Raw genomic sequence first — 15,985 nt, 5'->3', positions numbered from 1 at the left:
CCGCGAGGCAGCGTTTATTCATGGTCTTCTGGGTTAGTATTGATATCGAAAGCTCAAATTCTGCTTATCCGTTAACCCAGCAAACGCTTTCCTCTCCTCCACCTCCACTTCCCCATCACCATCGCTTCCACCCTTTCCATCCCTCCTCCTGTTCACAACAACATAATACCCCACCAACACCCACGCCACCCCAACACTCACACACCAACAACACACAAGCGCCACCTTCGCCGTTCGAAACACCGGCCTCTCGCTCTCCCTAAACGTTTGCGGCCCAACAATATTCCCCACCGCAAACGCCGCGTTCAAAGCCGCCGATGCAAACGCCCGTTTGGTATGCCCCGCGGTATTGCACATCAGCCACTGGAAATCTACAGGTTGCACGCCGGTGATGAAGTTGACGAGGTAGATCCCCGCGAGGAGGGCGGCGCGCGAGGACGTGGAGGGCAGGAAGGCGAGGAGGCTGGCGCCGAGGATGGACGGAAGGGTGAGCAGGGTGGTGAAGAGCCAGCGGTGGGAGAGGTAGCGGGAGGCGAGACCTGGAAAACGTTAGAAGAGGGTGGGTGCGAGGAAGAAGGGACAGTTAGGGGGTCTACCGCAGATCAAAGACGACAGGATATTAATCACCCCCGCAGGCATATTCAACAACGCTGCCTCCCGACTCGAAAACCCGAAATTTCTAATTAGTAGTGCGGAATACGTCGTAATCACCCCTCCACCGACACTCTGCAGCACCACAATCGCAAACACAGCCCAGACCTGGAAATCCCGCAACGCCTCCAGAATCTGGGCTGGATGGAAATTCCTCTTCTCCGAGATGCCTGTTTGGTTTTTCTGAACGTGCCGCAGGAGCGCGAGTTTCTCGCCGGACGTGAGGAAGTGCGCGTCCATGGGGGTGTTGGGGACGAAGGCGATGACGAGGAGGCCGATGAGGAGCGTGCAGAGGCCTAGGACGAGGAACATTGTGCGCCAGCCTGAGAGGGCGGCGGATGGGGGGACGTGTTGGAAGGCGAAGGAGATGAGACCGCCGAGGATTTGGCCGATGCCCATTCTTGCACAACAGTCAGCATAGGAACTTCAACGTCTTGAATCTTGGATGCTGCATGGGTAAGATAGAGAATAATACCCGGAATACCACCACGCGAACCTCGCCGCTTGCTCCCTTCGGGTGTACCATTGACTACTGATCAGCATCAACGCGGATGGCACGACTGATTCGAATGCGCCGGAGAGGATTCTGACGGTTAGCAGTCCTCCGTAGTTCTGCAGCGCCGCGTGGCAGGCTGTGCAGATGCCCCAGAGGGCCAGGCTGGTGCCGAGATAGCGCGCTGTGGGGAGGCGTTGGAGGAGGTAGACTGTACCGTCGGGTCAGATGGTTGATATGCGTGAAAGTGAGGAGGGGAGGAGGAGACGTACTATTCGGCACGACAGCCACAAGATCCGCAATGAAGAACGCTGACGCGGCGTTGGAGAAGTCGTTCCCTTGCAGGTGGAGGTCGGCAGGGAGGGACATGACTTGGGCGTACTGTGCTCATTATCAGTGACTGGAAACAGGCCCCTTTGGTATGGGTGAGACGGTACGTTTAGCAGGACTTTATCCAGAAAATTCAACATATAGCACAACATCAAGAAACTAATCACGTAGATGTCGACTTTCCTCTTCAGCCGTCGGATATCGCTCGCTCCTTCTTGCGTTTGCTCATCTTCGCGGTGGGCTTGGATATAAACGAGGGCGTCGTCGATGGTGTTGGAAGGGGGTTCTTCGACATCTCGGACGGCGGTGGCGGATTTGTCGACTTTCTGCTCCATGTTAAGGATCGATTAGCATCCAGCCTGTCTCAGGTCGTCGAGATGAGAAAGTTTTTTTAACACATCTTCTTTCTCCTCACATGTGACACAGCATCCACCTTGGCGGTATATCTTTACCCTATCTGCATGTCGCCCAGCATTTGCAGCGCAACCCACTCGTATCCACATTACCATACGATTACGAAGCACTCTGCCCTCGTCGCGCCCTCCTAGCCGCATACTCGTCCGGCACAGCTTCAAAGGCATCGTCCATAGGACTAAGAAAAGTAGTACAGCCAAGGCATGCTCTGGCTCTTGGACGAAGATCTTTCGCCTTTGCAAAAACCTGCATATGCACCGTCAGCCATCAACCACGATGCCAAAGAATGCGAAGAGGCACGAGAAGATCTGCAAGATCTCCCTACTATCCAAACTCAAGAACACAAGAAATCTCTCTCCTTGTTCGGTTGTACATATTGTGGCCGCTTCTGCTATCATTTTAAACCCCGAACGCCATCGCTACATGTCGCTATCCAAGTTTTAGGTTCTCCTCATTCAGCGTCCCAAACAGCGTCTCAATCTCCGCGCCCACAGCTTGGATATCCTTCGCCAATTGACCCGTCACCAGCACGTACGCATACAACAATTCATAGTCCTGCTCTGTCGTCAGCTCTCTTCCTTCACCTGTCCTCCTAAACTCCGAGATCTTGGCTAGAAGTCTATCTCTTCGGTCGTCGATGTTGGGGAGGACGTCGTTGAGGGGGTATTCGAGTTTGATGCTGCTCGCTAGGACGGTGAAGAGATGGCTGATGCGGGCGGAGAGTGCGAGGCGTTCGGGGCGGGTGTATCGCAGTAGAGCTGCTTCTCCGTCCGTGTAGGCTAGGTTCTTCGATATGGCCACATTCATCGCATGGAAAGCATCCAGCATTCTCCCTGCTCGATCCAGCATAGCACCGATGGGTTTATCAGGGAACGGACCACGAAACTCAAACTCCGAATTCGCAGCTTTTCGAAGACTCCTTAGATTACCTAGGAAACCCTGAAGTTCGCTTTCTTCGCGGATGTCCATGTAGGCGGTTGTGGGTTCGCCCAGGAGGAACATGGCTAGAGGATCGCGTTTCCAGATGAGGCCCATTCGAAGCCAGAGGACGCAGAGACCTTCGCGGAGCTTCTTGCGTGCTGAGATAGGGGCGATGACTCGGCACACGATCATGGCCCAGATTGTTCCGACCGTGACGGAGACGATACGGTGAAGGGCAATATCCCAGATTGCTGGGTCGATGCCGCCTTCGTCGTCGTCGTTGTCATCGTCGTGGATGGAGAGACTGTATGAGTACAATGCCGTCAAGTTGTACGACAGGAAGATGAAACGGCCCATAGGTCCGTTATCTTTCGCCACGATGATGTAGAAGCCCACCAGGGACATCGCCCAACCCAGCCCACCAACGAGATAAGGGTTGGCTACTCCATGGTGATTGGAGATGAGCCATACGACAACAGCGCTCAAAGCGCCCATGACGGTTCCCAGAATACGGTTGATGCCTGTGGTATTGACTGCGCCTACGGTCATACAGCAAACAACCATGTACGAGACCAGTCCCCACTCTCCTCTCCAGTGAAGGAAGAATGGTCTCGTGGTTGGTATAAAGGCAGGGAGTGCGTAGAGAGCTGCACCCAGCCCGACTTTGACTGCGAAGCGTACGTTGTCGCGACGAACCCAGCGGAAGGCCTTGTAGATGCTGTAGTACCAAGGTAAGCCGTTGGCGAATCTGCGTTGGTCTCCGAAAGCATCTGCCTCTTTGATCTGACTTGGAATGTTGTAGCCAGCGACTGGATCTTCGTTGCTCTCAGGCACAGTATTCGCTCTGATCGGTGACGACCCTCGTGGACCAGCCGATCGCCGCCAGAAGAGCAGCCAGTTCCATGATCGACGTTGTGACTCCATTTCAGCCTTGAGGTCATCCAAGATATCCAGGTAGTTCAAAACGTCCTCGGCAAAGTCCAAGAGCGAGAAACTGAAGTGTCCACAGCATGCCGAGACCTCTTCGATATCGGCCAGCACCTCCTCAGGACGTCGATTGAACAGTGTTTTTGATCGATTTTGTTCATGCCCTCGGTGCCTCACCTCAGTGGGTGATCCAGTGATTGGCGTGTTGGGAGCTCTTGTGGAGAAAGTGCTCTTGGTGCCGTGCTGCGCATTAATGGCTGCATTGATCGCTCGGTTCTGGTGCAATGAACTTAATGACTCTTTTCTGGACTCTCGGTACAGTTCAATCGCCTCGCTCAGGCTCGCATGGAATTGATCGTCGACAGCGACTTCAAGCTCGCGCGCCGCCCAAGGATTCCAGTCAGTCGAAACCTGTCTAAAGGGAAGCTCATCCAGGGTCTTCTTCAGGGTAAAAACCAGGGATTTGGTGGGTGGGCCAAGCTGGCTGATAAAAGCGACAAACATATCGCCTGGACTCTTGGCCATGTTGAATCCAATGCTCCCCTCTCGCGGGTGGAGTATGGGGTGATCCGCAAAAGAGTGTGTCGAAATGGGACTGCTTGTGCCCGGTGTATCTTCGAATTCTGTACTATAGTTCCGAGAGAGCGGCAGCGATGCATTGTTGGTCCTAGCATGGTCTTTCTTTGATACACCATTGCCATTGGCTGGTAATCGTTCTTCTGGCGATTCTTTGATGACGTCCAGATTGCTGAAGTAGTTCTGTGACTCCTGCGCAGGCGTTTGCACTGGCGGCGAGGCGAGCCACTGATGAGGTTCCGGACCAGAGTCTGCATCATCGTCGGCATGCTTGGCCTGGTTGATGAAGGCGAACTGTGCAAGGGCAGCACTTCTTAGACCACCAAGATCTTGTGCAAGCCCATTCAGGCGATCGACAATTCTTGCCTCAACAGTATATATCTTTTCATGTCCAAGGACGTAGTGCTCTTTCTTTGCCTCATTCAAGTTCTTCTTCAGAGCATTCAGAGATGCCTGGTGCTCTTTAGATAGCGTCTTGAAGTACTCGTCTTCCAGATCATTCTCGCGGCCGTGCAAGAAAGCTCGAGTGATGCTGATCAGCACTTCGCCGAGTAGATCAGTATTCCTCTCCAGTTCTTGCGAAAGCTTCTTGCGAGCCAGAGTTGGCAGTATAGCTATGTTGACCACAGCTGCGATGAAGATTCCTAAGATGGTCATGCCCAAATTCTGTGTCACCTTGTACATGCTGAATGCACCAGACTGGACTGAGCCTTCTCGGATCAGAATGTTGATAGATGCCAAAGAAGCTAGCGAGGTTCCAACGTTGACCAGTGGGTTTCCCAAGTACTGCTTGACAAACGCCATGAACCCAAAGCCTCCTGCGACGAAGACGACCAGAACGATAGCATGGCCGAGAGCGAGTAGGTGCCAGTGAGCGAATAAAATCGAAAGACCCATACTGCCAAGCGATATGAAGGCAGCGTATAGGAAGGCGATGACGGCAATGATAGTCGCTTCGTGCATGCTGCCCAACGTTCTGGAAGGGTGGAAATACACGGTAATGGTGGCGACCATATGTTTGCTGTCCTGTCGGTCTCCAAACAACTTCGAAATAGCAGGCACAAGAGTCGCCATGCTTCCAAGTAGATACGCAATGGAACATTTCAAAATGGCCAGTCCGGTGGGAGATGTCGTAAACGCCCACGCTTGTAGCACTCGATCTTGGCATCCTTCCCAGAACAGCGTGATCGAAGACTTGTGGCGTTGACGTTCGTCATAACTACCATCTGATGAAAGAAGAGGTTCTCGCTCCCCAGAATAAGAAGTCGCACGGGCAGTCAGTCGTTGCGATGCGTCGCGAAGGGTGAATTGTCGCCGTGATCGTTCACCAGTCTTGGGCAGGATAAAAGTCGCTCTTCGCATCTGTTCCACCATTAGCGACGCAGCCATAATCAGAATGCAAAGGCATGAATCCGTGGCAAAGAAAACTTGGATGTTGGATCTACCTCCAAACAACCACGCCTTGATCCCAGATCGCTGCCGACATGCTCACGCACGCACCTTTCTTCCCCACCTCCTGGACGCGTCCCCGTTCTGAGACGCATTGGCCGCCATTCTTGCGGATATCACCACCGCGCGGACGCCTCATCGATGGTTGCGAGGGTGTTGTTGATGGAAGGAGGATGGACGAAACAAGACGATGCGATCTTGGCAGAGCAATAGCGGCGGGTGGAAGTTGGAGATGACGGGGGCGGGAAGGCTTGGCCCCAGTGATCCTTGCGGAGTGCATGCAGTAGCTTGCTACATCAACCTCACTTCCATCTCACAAACACCCATTCCATCTAGAAATACTCTTTGAATCGACTTTTCGTTGGCCTTCTACTCGGTATACCGCCCCCAAATCAAAAGAACCCCAGGCAAAATATCCACGGCACATCCCCCGTACCAGCAAAGTACAGAGAGTCACTCGTCTCGATATCTTGCCTCTTCGCCGTCTCCGTCTCTTCTTCTTTCGCCTTCAGACTGTTGGGTGTCACAGGCTCCCTGTCGGAACTTGACAACTTCACTTTGGCATCCGGCCAGCTCATAGTTTCGTCTTCTTTCTTCTCTTGATCTTCTTCCTTCTCTTGGTCTTCTTCCTCTTGATCTTCTTCCTTCTCTTCGGCTTCTTTCTCCTCCTCCTCTTCCTCCCTCTCTCGCTCCTTCTCCTCTTCCTCTCCGCCATCGTCCAGATCCTCAATCTTCACCTCGAACCGTAACGGACTCCCTCCATGGACCATCTTCCCGCACAAAGGTTCCACGATCTCCTTCCTCACCACGATAGCCGCAGACGCCTCCTCTCGCTCCATCCTCCTCACCTCCTCATCATCCATCCCATGCACCAAATTCACCCCAAAACGATCATACGAAACACCATCCCCCGACCTCACAGTCCTCTTCCGCGGTCCCGCATCCCCATCTCCCAACTTCATCACTCTCATCAACGCCTCCACCCGCTTCGCTCCTTGAACCTGCTTCGCCCAGACCTGGATCCTCCCGAACTCACGTCCTATAGGAACCCTCAGCCATGCCGGGACTCTGGTCTCCAGCTTGATCAGCGCGAGACAGCTCGGACAGGGTGTCGATAGGCGTAGCACAAGCGCTTGGGACGTGTCCCTCCATGCTGTGCAGAGAGACGAGAGTTGGCCGTCTCGCGTTAGTTTGCTCTTGGTGTGTCGGCAGTGGGAGAGTATGAGCGGGTGCTTGTGGGCGCAGGTGTAGCGGAGGATGAGGTTGCGGCACATCTTGAGTGTATGATTTACGATGGTGTGGGATGGTGTGGCTGTTGTTGGTGGGCTGGAGATGGGTATTTGACTTGAGTGGATGGATGTGCTATTTCATGTCGATAATTTATGCTGCGAGAGGTCTTGCGTGAAGACCTTGCCAAGAGCTATATTGCCTGTGGGAATCATTACCGGCCAACTGGTATAGTGACTTCACCTGTACCAAGCCGAGTGTACAGTGAAGCTATTGTGCCAATAGCGAGGCATCACAAGGTCATCAATCCAATCACTCGATCTCGACATCGCTGACACTAGAACCTTGTTACGAATAGAGAAATAATGACAACACCATGATTCAAGCCAACAATCCCGCATCGGCATCCATACAATCTAAACAACAACGCATGCAGCAACAACGCTCCAACAGATCTTTCCTCCCTACATCGTCCCGCTCCCCAACTTCACCCTCGCCTCCTTAAAAACTCCTCACCAACGCATCCGCTTTCTCCCTCCACTCCCCACCCGCACCCCTCTTCCCCTCGTCCTCAACATCCCTCTCCAACCCCTCCAACAGAGCGCCCGAACTCGCGCTCTTCCTGAGCACATGCAATTCATCCTTTCCCTCCTCCTCGAAGGGATTCGCGCCTAGAGGAGAGGGAACGAGAGGGATCTGGCCGGACGAGCGCCGTTTGCGCCGTTTGACGGATTGGAGCAGGTCGTCCATGGAGGGGGCGGAGGCGTCGGGTTCGAGGGGGTCCGTTGTTGTGGTTGTTGGTGTGGTGGTGGAGGTGGTTGTGAGGGGCGCCAGGTAGTCTGAGGAGGTAGGGTCGGCGATTGAGAGGAGGATGTCGTCGAAGGAGATTGCGGTTTTCGTAGTGTTCTCCTCCTCCTGCTTTGCCGTCTTGCGCTGTTCCTCTTTCTTCCCGGTCGTCGTCGTCGAAGGCACCGTAGGATTCGCCCCCGCAGTCGGAATCCCCCCACCAAACCTCTTACTCCAAGTACACTCACTCGGATAATGACACTCATTCCAACAATCCTTCCCTCCTTTCCCCTTGCCATTCTTCCCAAACAACCCTTTAAACCAGACCCCCTCCTCAACCCTAATAAGCGCTTCCGCCGCCCTCACCTGCTCCTTCACCTCCCCTCTCCAAACGCCCCAAGCCTTCCACCCCTGATAGTCAAACTCGCTCGCGCAAGCTTGGTGTCGAACGACTTTCTTGTAGCTGTTCTTCTTGCTGCGTTTCACCACCGTGCTGCCCGCGCAGAAGAGGTGCCCATCGTCGAGGCAGCGCCGCGTGACGCCGAGTTGGTAGACGCGTTTGCAGCGGTGGCATTGCCAGAGCCAGGGGAGGGGCTCCGTTGGGGGTGGGAGGAGGTCTGCGGTGGCTTTTAGGTGTGCGGTTGGAGTGTTCTTTGGGAAGGTTTTGGGTGGCGAAACGGGTGGTGTTATGGGGAGGCGTGGGGAGAAGGGTGTTGGTGGAATGGAGAGGTAGGAGGATTTGAAGGGTGTTGGGGTGATTGTGAGTTGGCGAGGCATGGTCTGTTGATCTTCTTTTTTGCTGGCGATGAATTTGTAGGGTTGATGAGATGACGAAGACCTGCTTCGTGTCGATGCTCTTTCTGCTCGAAAACGATGATGTAGAATGTGAAAAGGATTGTCGTCGACGGACACAGTCCCTCAACCGGCTATCGTGCAAGAGAGCGTGTAACAGCGACAGTGAGGAAAGAAGGAGTAAAATGCGCGAGAGAATACTGCCTCACTGACAATCAGTAGCTATCATTGCACATTTCGGATTCCTAATCTCGCTATACAAAGCCAGCGTGCTGTGCGACTGATACTCACGTGGATCTCTTTGTCGCGAACCTGAGACTTCTTTGTTCAGCGATGCAGTCTGGCCGCCACTGAGACTGTGCTGACTCTGATCCTTTGTCTTTGCCATAATCGCGCCGGATCGTAGAGATGACTGTTGTTGCGCGTGAGATTGAGCAATCAATTCTTTTGCGGACAACCTCCTCACGCTGGTCTCGTCGAGTGCAAGGGTATACTCTCCAGCAGCAGATTTGCAGATTTGCGCCATCGGAACGGATGTCAATAAATACATTCGATCGGCAGGGCGACGGAGTGCCTGCGACGCAGCGGCAAGAGCGTCTTAAGCCGGAACTGCACTCATGCCTTTGTCCCCAAGCCGGATATGTCTCGGCAAGAACCACAAAGACGGACTTCCAGCTCATTGCGTCACAACTCTGAGAGCCTGGAGCATCAACCCAAAGATCAAGCCTCGACTCACTTCCGGAATTTGCAGGCAGTCGAATACTTTCCCGAGTGCTTCTCCACTAGCCGCAGCGCCCATGACACTCGTCAAAGCTTGAGGCATGCCTTTGGTGACGAGGAGTTTACGGGCTTTGATTCGAAGCTCTTCTTTCTGCTTTGCGGTCTTTTCGGGGAAGTCGCGCTTCCATGCTTCGGTCTCTTCAGCAGTTGGTAGCGTGTTCTCTCGAAGCTTGAGGATGTGGTGAGCAAGGCCACCGTCGCTGAGGTTCGATTCGAAAAGCGAGGTCTGCAAAAGATCTTTGATAGATCCGAGCTGCGGATTACCTGGACGCAGCAGAAAGGTCTTGGCTGCAGTGAGCAGTGTACGGCGGATCTGCCAGGCGCCAGACAATGTGTACAGCTGAGTGATCACTGCAAACATAATCTCCACCGCAACTGCAGCTTCCCTTTCGGTCAAAGGCGCTTTAGGCTTGCTCTCTGCTTTTGGCTGTGTTGGTTGTGGTCGTGGCGGCGTCGGTGGGTGTTCGTCTCGTGTGATGGACTGCGATAGTCGTTGATCTAAGGTGCTCGAGCGGAAAGTCTCGATGCTATTTCTGCCCGAGATTGGCGAATCGTAATCCTCTGGCATCTCTGATGGAGGCGGTGGTAGATTGATTGTCTCATCGAGCGACAAGTCTTTCCGGGGCAGCGATGCTGTGGATCTCGACGGCGAAGCTTCATCAGATGCAAGGTGCCCATTCTGGGTGGTCAAGCTGATCGGCCGACTAGGGGATACGCTCGGTCTAGGCTTCGCGTCTGCACTCGTCGTCGAGAAAGCACTGCCTCGACGCTGGTCTTGTGTATCCGCTCTCAGGCTCTCTTGACTTGCACGGCCTGCGCTCAAGGACGAAGAGTAGCTGTCGGTCATCGAAGCCTGGCCATTGCTGGTGCTGGGTCGCGGTTTCGACCGATCATTCGCATCGAGGCTCGTGTTGGTGGTCGTTCTCGTTAGATTGGTTTGCGAAGTGTTCGGCTTCTTGCCAGCACCAACGAATCCAGCAACGCCCCCAAATACAGCCTTTCCGCCACCGGCGACCTGTTTCGGAGCCTTTGTCAATACGTTGAACATATCACCACTGATCTTGCCAAGGGCATCCGGAGTAGGCCAGCCAAAGCCCTTCTGGGATCCACCTGGAGACTTGCTCAAGCCTTGATCTTTCTCAAGGAATCGCTTCATCCCCTCGCTCTCTGCCAAGGGTTGGAACCGGACTGCATCTGTCAAGTATCGTTCCAGCTCGGTTCTTAGTGATGCTTTTGTGTTGGTCTTCCATTTGGGAAGCTCAGCATGGGCTGAGTTGAATGGCACCCCGGTAATAACGGCAATGCGCTTCAGCACTTCATGCAGCGTTTCAAAATCAACATATTTCCTAACAATCATCCAACCAGGGAAGACAGACGATGACGGTTCGATTTGAATGAGGTAGTCGAAAACAGGCTTCGTCTTTATGGACGCTCGGTCGTTGGGCTGGCCGTCTTCGTGGATCGAAATGGTTGCGTTGTGGAGTGTAAGCGATCCTGACTGAGGACGAGGCAGGGGCCTTCCTGGACTCTCAGCAAGCGCCGTGGGCTGTGAACTCGGCACGAGTTGATCAAAGCTAGTAAACTGTGTGTTCGGCGTAGTTGGATTGTCCTCAGATGTTGACTCTTCCATGGAAGTCAGCGATTCTTCCTCTACCTTGTCTCTACCGCTTTGGCTTGATGAAGGAGTCGGGGCCCCTTGCGTAGTGCCGTCGGAACTGTCCTCAGCGATTGTTGGCGTCGAGCGTCGCTTTTGTTCTTCCTCGGCCGCCTTTTGCCGCTCTGCCTCAAAGATCATCTCGTTGATCTTTTCCACTTCACGCTGCATGTCTTCTTCCATGTTCTGTTCTGCTCTGCTCACAGTTCGCCTGTGCGAGGAAGCAGTTCCCACGATTCCATTGGATCCATCGCCGACAGCAGCTTCCTTCTTACTTTGAACCGTGTTTTCTTTCTCGAGATCCTGTCTCACACTGCTTTGCTTCTCCGGCTGCGGCCTGCCCTCCACACCGGCATCTACAATATCCATGACTTCCTTGGTTGTCTCCGACTCTTCCAGGCCGTATACTATCCAATCATTGATCCAGTCCGGGTTCGAACACATATCGACGGTATATCCAAGTACGAGTTGTGCCAGCACTTCCTTCAGAAAGATATGTACAGGAGGGCAATTGTATGATTTAGGATCCAGATATGACTGAAGGATGTCCTCAGCGGCATCGGCCATCTTCGACCTTTGCGAGTCTTGATTCAACATAGCTGAGAGACTGCTGTCTGGCTTCAACTCCAGGTAAGCCGAGACAGCTTCCTCAGCGGGCTTGTTGGGCGAGGCATTGAGCGCGACGGATAGCTCGGTCAAGAAGACGATTATCATGGAACTGGCATTGCCGACAAAGTCCAAGAAGGCATCCGCAGGACGTTTTCGCTCGAGGTGGCCAGACAGAGATAGCACGAACGCTGTGAAGGTCCGTCTACATGCAGCTGGGAAACTCAGCTCGCCGGGAATGGTCGCATCGTACCAGTAATGGACGTAGTCCTTTATGACGGCGTTGGTGAAAGTGTCGAGAGCAGCGGATGTTTCTGGACCAAACTTGGAATAGTCCAGTGCCTGGTTGGCATAGACTCTGGTATCCTCAACCTGCTCCTCAGCCTGCTCGTTCCGCCTCCACTCCAGCACCCTCCTAGCCACATCCACTGCAGTTTCACGCTGCCTCTCTTGATCCGCCTTCTTCGTCGCCTCGTCGCGGTCGTCTCCTCTGATACCCTCCCATGTCGCATGCAGGACTACACCACCGGCGATACCGATTATGACCAGCCCTACCCTTCCGAGCACGAGATATGTTGTTGCGCCTAGTCCAGCCAGGCATGCTCCCAGGGTCTCATTACTGGCATGTGAGAGGAAGTACAACGCCTTGTCCGTCAACGACTGCCATGCCGACGAGCCATTCGCGGGTGCTGGCGGAAGGATGTTGGTGGGCGCATCGCTGTCGGTCTTCGAGGACGGTTCGTCAATAGCTTCATCGTCCCGGACTGGCACAGGGGTGTTTCCCTCGGGCTGGGAGGACGCGGGTGCGGCGGGCTCAGCGGTGGTCTCATCCATTGTCGGACGGTGTAAGTCATATTCTCATTGTAACATGATGACGATGTCTGTTGCTGATGTGCGATTCGTGCTGCAGTCTCCCAATTCATGTCAGAGTCGCGTGGGCCTGTCGTCAGCTGTGGCAGGGATCGCCCGCCCTCCGCCAAACTCTATTTTCCAGACGAATCACTGCATGACTCAAGCAACCACCACTTCACCAACTCATTTCGCCCGCGAAAACTACGAAATTGTTCTCTTTGGGACAGCATCACGCGCCTATTCTGTGATCAGGAGACACCAATCGAACCGGTCATCACCATGGCAGAGAGCAATGGCGCCCCCGGAGCCAGCCTGTCCGCCGCCGACAAGTACAGCCTCATCAGCAACAATCTGCAGGAAGTCCTGAACAAGGAGATCATCGAGGAAGTCCTCAACAAGAATGAACGCCCGCTACGGATCTACTGGGGAACTGCCACCACCGGAAAGCCTCACTGCGGTTACTTTGTGCCCATGCTCAAAATCGCAGAGTTCTTGGCGGCCGGCTGCAACGTCAAGATCCTGCTGGCAGACGTCCACGGCTTCCTCGACAATCTCAAGGCACCGATCGAACTCGTCGAACACAGAGCCAAGTACTACCGCACATGTATCACCGAGGCGCTGAAGGCTGTTGGCGTTGACATTTCGAGATTGGAGTTCGTGCTCGGTTCTGAATACCAGACCACTGGCTCAAGCGGCGCCAAGTACTTCATGGATCTCCTACGACTCAGCACATCCGTCTCTGGCCACGATGCCACCAAAGCGGGCTCAGAAGTCGTCAAGCAGGTCGAAAGCCCTCCTCTTTCGTCCCAGATCTACCCGCTCATGCAAGCGCTCGACGAGGAATACCTGCGTGTTGATGCACAATTCGGTGGAGTTGACCAGCGCAAGATCTTCACACTCGCTGTCGAAGCTCTTCCTCGAATTGGTTTTGCAAAGCGCGCCCATCTCATGAATCCCCTCATTCCCGGTCTACAAGAAGGTGGCAAAATGAGCAGTTCAGATCCTGATTCGAAGATCGACTTGATCGACCCACCAGAGGTTGTCAAGAAGAAGTTCAAGAAGGCCTTCTGCCCGCCTAAGCAAGTCGAAGGAAACGGTGTGCTGAGCTTCGTCGAATACGTCTTGCTCCCCGCGTCCGCACTCAAGAACAACGGCACGCCCAAGTTTGTCGTTCCGCGACGCGATGCGGAGCCTCTCGAGTACTCCAACATCAAGCAGATCCACGAAGACTACCTAGCGGATGTCCTACAACCGCAGGCAATCAAACCAGCTGCTACCGACGCCCTGCTCGAAATCCTTCTGCCCATTCAGAAGACCTTCGCAGAAAGCAAGGAGTGGCAGGAGCTCGAGCAGAAAGCCTACCCACCACCACCTGCACCGCCGAAGAAGCAAAAGAAGGAGAAGAACCTGGGTTCGAGATTCCCGGGCAACAAGCCTGCTAACGGGGCTATCGAAGCCAAGCCTGATGGTCACGTCGAGGGACCAGGTGCCCAGGAGGCGAGTGTGGGCAAGACGACAGAAGAGGCCATGAGCAAGCTCAGCGTCAATGAGAGCGACAAGGCGTAGCAATTAGGGCAATGTTTAGATGACGACGTTCGCAGTGGTAACTCCATGAGCCGGAGTCCACAGACTAGAGAGACACGCGGGAATGAAAAGCGCTTCGATTTGACAACATTCCCGCAACCAGCTGAGTCCCCAAATTGAACTTTAAAGTCGCAGCATCAACGAACAGACCAATGCACTTCGATCCGATCGACCTCGTACACGCCATCAAACGAGCAGTCATCTTTTCGAAAAGTGGCGAAAGCCTTCTCGTTTCCGATCCATCTCCATTGATAGAAGATCATCTGAAGTTTGACAGCTTCGCTTCCAGAACCACCGCTTTGGATGCGATTCATTGAGCGCTAGGTAACACGATCGTTCTTCCACTTCTCGATCCGCTGATGAGCAACTCAAGCGGATACATTCACATCTTTTGACGTATGCACCTCTGCAGGTTCGGCTCGATAATGCCCCAACCCCGGTCTTGCGGTCTTGCCCAGACTTGTGGCCAAGCGGAGTCCGATCCCCATGGCGACAATCAACGAGTCTGTTTTTGATTGATTGACAAGAGCTATAGATTGAGTCCAGTGGCTCGTTCAAATCGTCCCTCCTCGAGATTTTCCGTCCGCTGATCGTACTTTCTTGTCGACCTTCATGAAAGCGAACGATCAGTGCAGTAGCTCCGCATGACATCCACGAAGATGCCAAGAGGATGGGTCCTGTCACGAGCAGTGATATCGTCGCAGAGATCGCGGACGAGTTGCATGCAAGCATCTCTTACACAGCCACCCATTCCACTGCCCCTGTTGCCGAATACCAGGATGGGGAGGACTTTGTCCATCTCACAAACAATCAGCCTCTTCACAGCATCAGCACGAACACATACATGCCATGCAACACAGAAACGAGCAAAGGTGATGAAACAGCCACTGACAGCGACACACGTTCGAGAGGATCAATTGACTTTCCTGCAAGCCCCTGAACAAGCATTCGAGCTAGTGGAACCGAGTGTCACACAAGCTCCATACAAGTCTTACTCCAACTACCTCCTTGGTTGCGTCTTGCAGCAGGTGTTCTTGAAGTGCTGGCACACCTACAGCAGTGACCAATTCGAAGGTTCAGAACGATCTTGTCACGAGCCGGACTTGCAAGATCAACTTTTCGGGCGAGGCCCGTCGGGAGTTGTCTGCGCATGCAGCATGGGCCAGACGGCTACTTTCGACATGTAAGAGAGCTTCAGATTGATTTTTGAAGACGAAAAGACGACCCAGTACAACGGCTTCTGTATATCGGAAGAGGAAGTAGCATTATTCTGCAGGAGTTCCATCTGTGCCATGGTCCTGGATCCAGAACCCTCCGATCTTGCAAGGATGTTCGTTTCCGCGTCTGCTTCTTCGTGCAGGAGGGCGTGGTTGACATCTATCAAATGCCCGTGCTGTGCTTTTGGTGCGGTCTTCTCACCGATGCGGTCATGCACGAGGGTATGTGTCTGCGCTGCACAGCCTGATGTTTCACAACTGCTCCTGATTCTGATTAATAACAGTGACAGTAAACCAGAAATTCTTCCACGGGTAGCCTCCCACAAGAACTATTGGCCAATATTTCGGACTAACTCTTTGACCGTCTCTACGCATCGGAGTGCTTCTGCCACTCTCCATCCCCGGCTTTTACAATGAGTATAGTACAGAATTGCGTGATAGTCCTAGGTTCTTGGCATCTTAATGCAAAGAGGAAGGAGCCTCTCGATCAGGCAGTCTCATAGACAAGTCAGATGTCGTTCTTCACTATACAGCCTCATGATCGACCATGTTGTCGAGATCAGAGGATATATCGATGATGTGATATCTCTTGGCGGTCGTGTTTGAAGTGGTTTTGGAAGGCCTGATTTTCCAGCTGAACACGCTTTTCCTTCGTCGAAACAAGAAAGAGCCTCTCAATCGGGCAATGCGGTGGATATGCCAGTCTGCATTGTGCATCTGAGCAGT

At 53.6% G+C, this 15,985-nt stretch overlaps 7 protein-coding genes across 7 annotated transcripts; 2 read left to right on the top strand and 5 right to left on the bottom strand.

The window, feature by feature from the left end:
• Positions 1-33: 33 nt before the first annotated feature.
• Positions 34-1,809, bottom strand: M409DRAFT_61947 (uncharacterized protein; the record flags this gene model as incomplete). Its single annotated transcript, XM_033814953.1, has 5 exons — positions 34-539; positions 597-1,051; positions 1,127-1,355; positions 1,417-1,525; positions 1,582-1,809. The coding sequence occupies 5 exons, from the start codon at positions 1,807-1,809 to the stop codon at positions 34-36; spliced, it is 1,527 nt and encodes a 508-aa protein (XP_033674498.1).
• Positions 1,810-2,317: 508 nt separating this feature from the next.
• M409DRAFT_61946 (uncharacterized protein) lies at positions 2,318-5,866 on the bottom strand (the record flags this gene model as incomplete). Its single annotated transcript, XM_033814952.1, has 2 exons — positions 2,318-5,674; positions 5,813-5,866. 2 exons carry the CDS (start codon positions 5,864-5,866, stop codon positions 2,318-2,320), a joined length of 3,411 nt encoding a protein of 1,136 aa, XP_033674497.1.
• Positions 5,867-6,153: 287 nt separating this feature from the next.
• On the bottom strand, positions 6,154-7,035 carry M409DRAFT_15885 (uncharacterized protein; the record flags this gene model as incomplete). The annotated part of the gene is made up of 1 exon (XM_033803386.1): positions 6,154-7,035. One exon carries the CDS (start codon positions 7,033-7,035, stop codon positions 6,154-6,156), a length of 882 nt encoding a protein of 293 aa, XP_033674496.1.
• A 454-nt stretch (positions 7,036-7,489) lies between these two features.
• On the bottom strand, positions 7,490-8,551 carry M409DRAFT_15884 (uncharacterized protein; the record flags this gene model as incomplete). The annotated part of the gene is made up of 1 exon (XM_033803385.1): positions 7,490-8,551. The coding sequence occupies one exon, from the start codon at positions 8,549-8,551 to the stop codon at positions 7,490-7,492; it is 1,062 nt and encodes a 353-aa protein (XP_033674495.1).
• A 691-nt stretch (positions 8,552-9,242) lies between these two features.
• Positions 9,243-12,440, bottom strand: M409DRAFT_15883 (uncharacterized protein; the record flags this gene model as incomplete). Its single annotated transcript, XM_033803384.1, has 1 exon — positions 9,243-12,440. The coding sequence occupies one exon, from the start codon at positions 12,438-12,440 to the stop codon at positions 9,243-9,245; it is 3,198 nt and encodes a 1,065-aa protein (XP_033674494.1).
• Positions 12,441-12,737: 297 nt separating this feature from the next.
• On the top strand, positions 12,738-14,024 carry M409DRAFT_35125 (uncharacterized protein; the record flags this gene model as incomplete). The annotated part of the gene is made up of 1 exon (XM_033810350.1): positions 12,738-14,024. One exon carries the CDS (start codon positions 12,738-12,740, stop codon positions 14,022-14,024), a length of 1,287 nt encoding a protein of 428 aa, XP_033674493.1.
• A 662-nt stretch (positions 14,025-14,686) lies between these two features.
• On the top strand, positions 14,687-15,546 carry M409DRAFT_48558 (uncharacterized protein; the record flags this gene model as incomplete). The annotated part of the gene is made up of 3 exons (XM_033810974.1): positions 14,687-15,225; positions 15,403-15,481; positions 15,544-15,546. 3 exons carry the CDS (start codon positions 14,687-14,689, stop codon positions 15,544-15,546), a joined length of 621 nt encoding a protein of 206 aa, XP_033674492.1.
• Between the last annotated feature and the right edge of the window lie 439 nt (positions 15,547-15,985).

This window comes from Zasmidium cellare (genome assembly GCF_010093935.1).
Source record: "Zasmidium cellare ATCC 36951 unplaced genomic scaffold M409scaffold_1, whole genome shotgun sequence".
Classification (NCBI taxonomy): domain Eukaryota; kingdom Fungi; phylum Ascomycota; class Dothideomycetes; order Mycosphaerellales; family Mycosphaerellaceae; genus Zasmidium; species Zasmidium cellare.
Note: the sequence above shows the minus strand (reverse complement) of the source record. Positions and strands in the feature narration are given on the sequence as shown.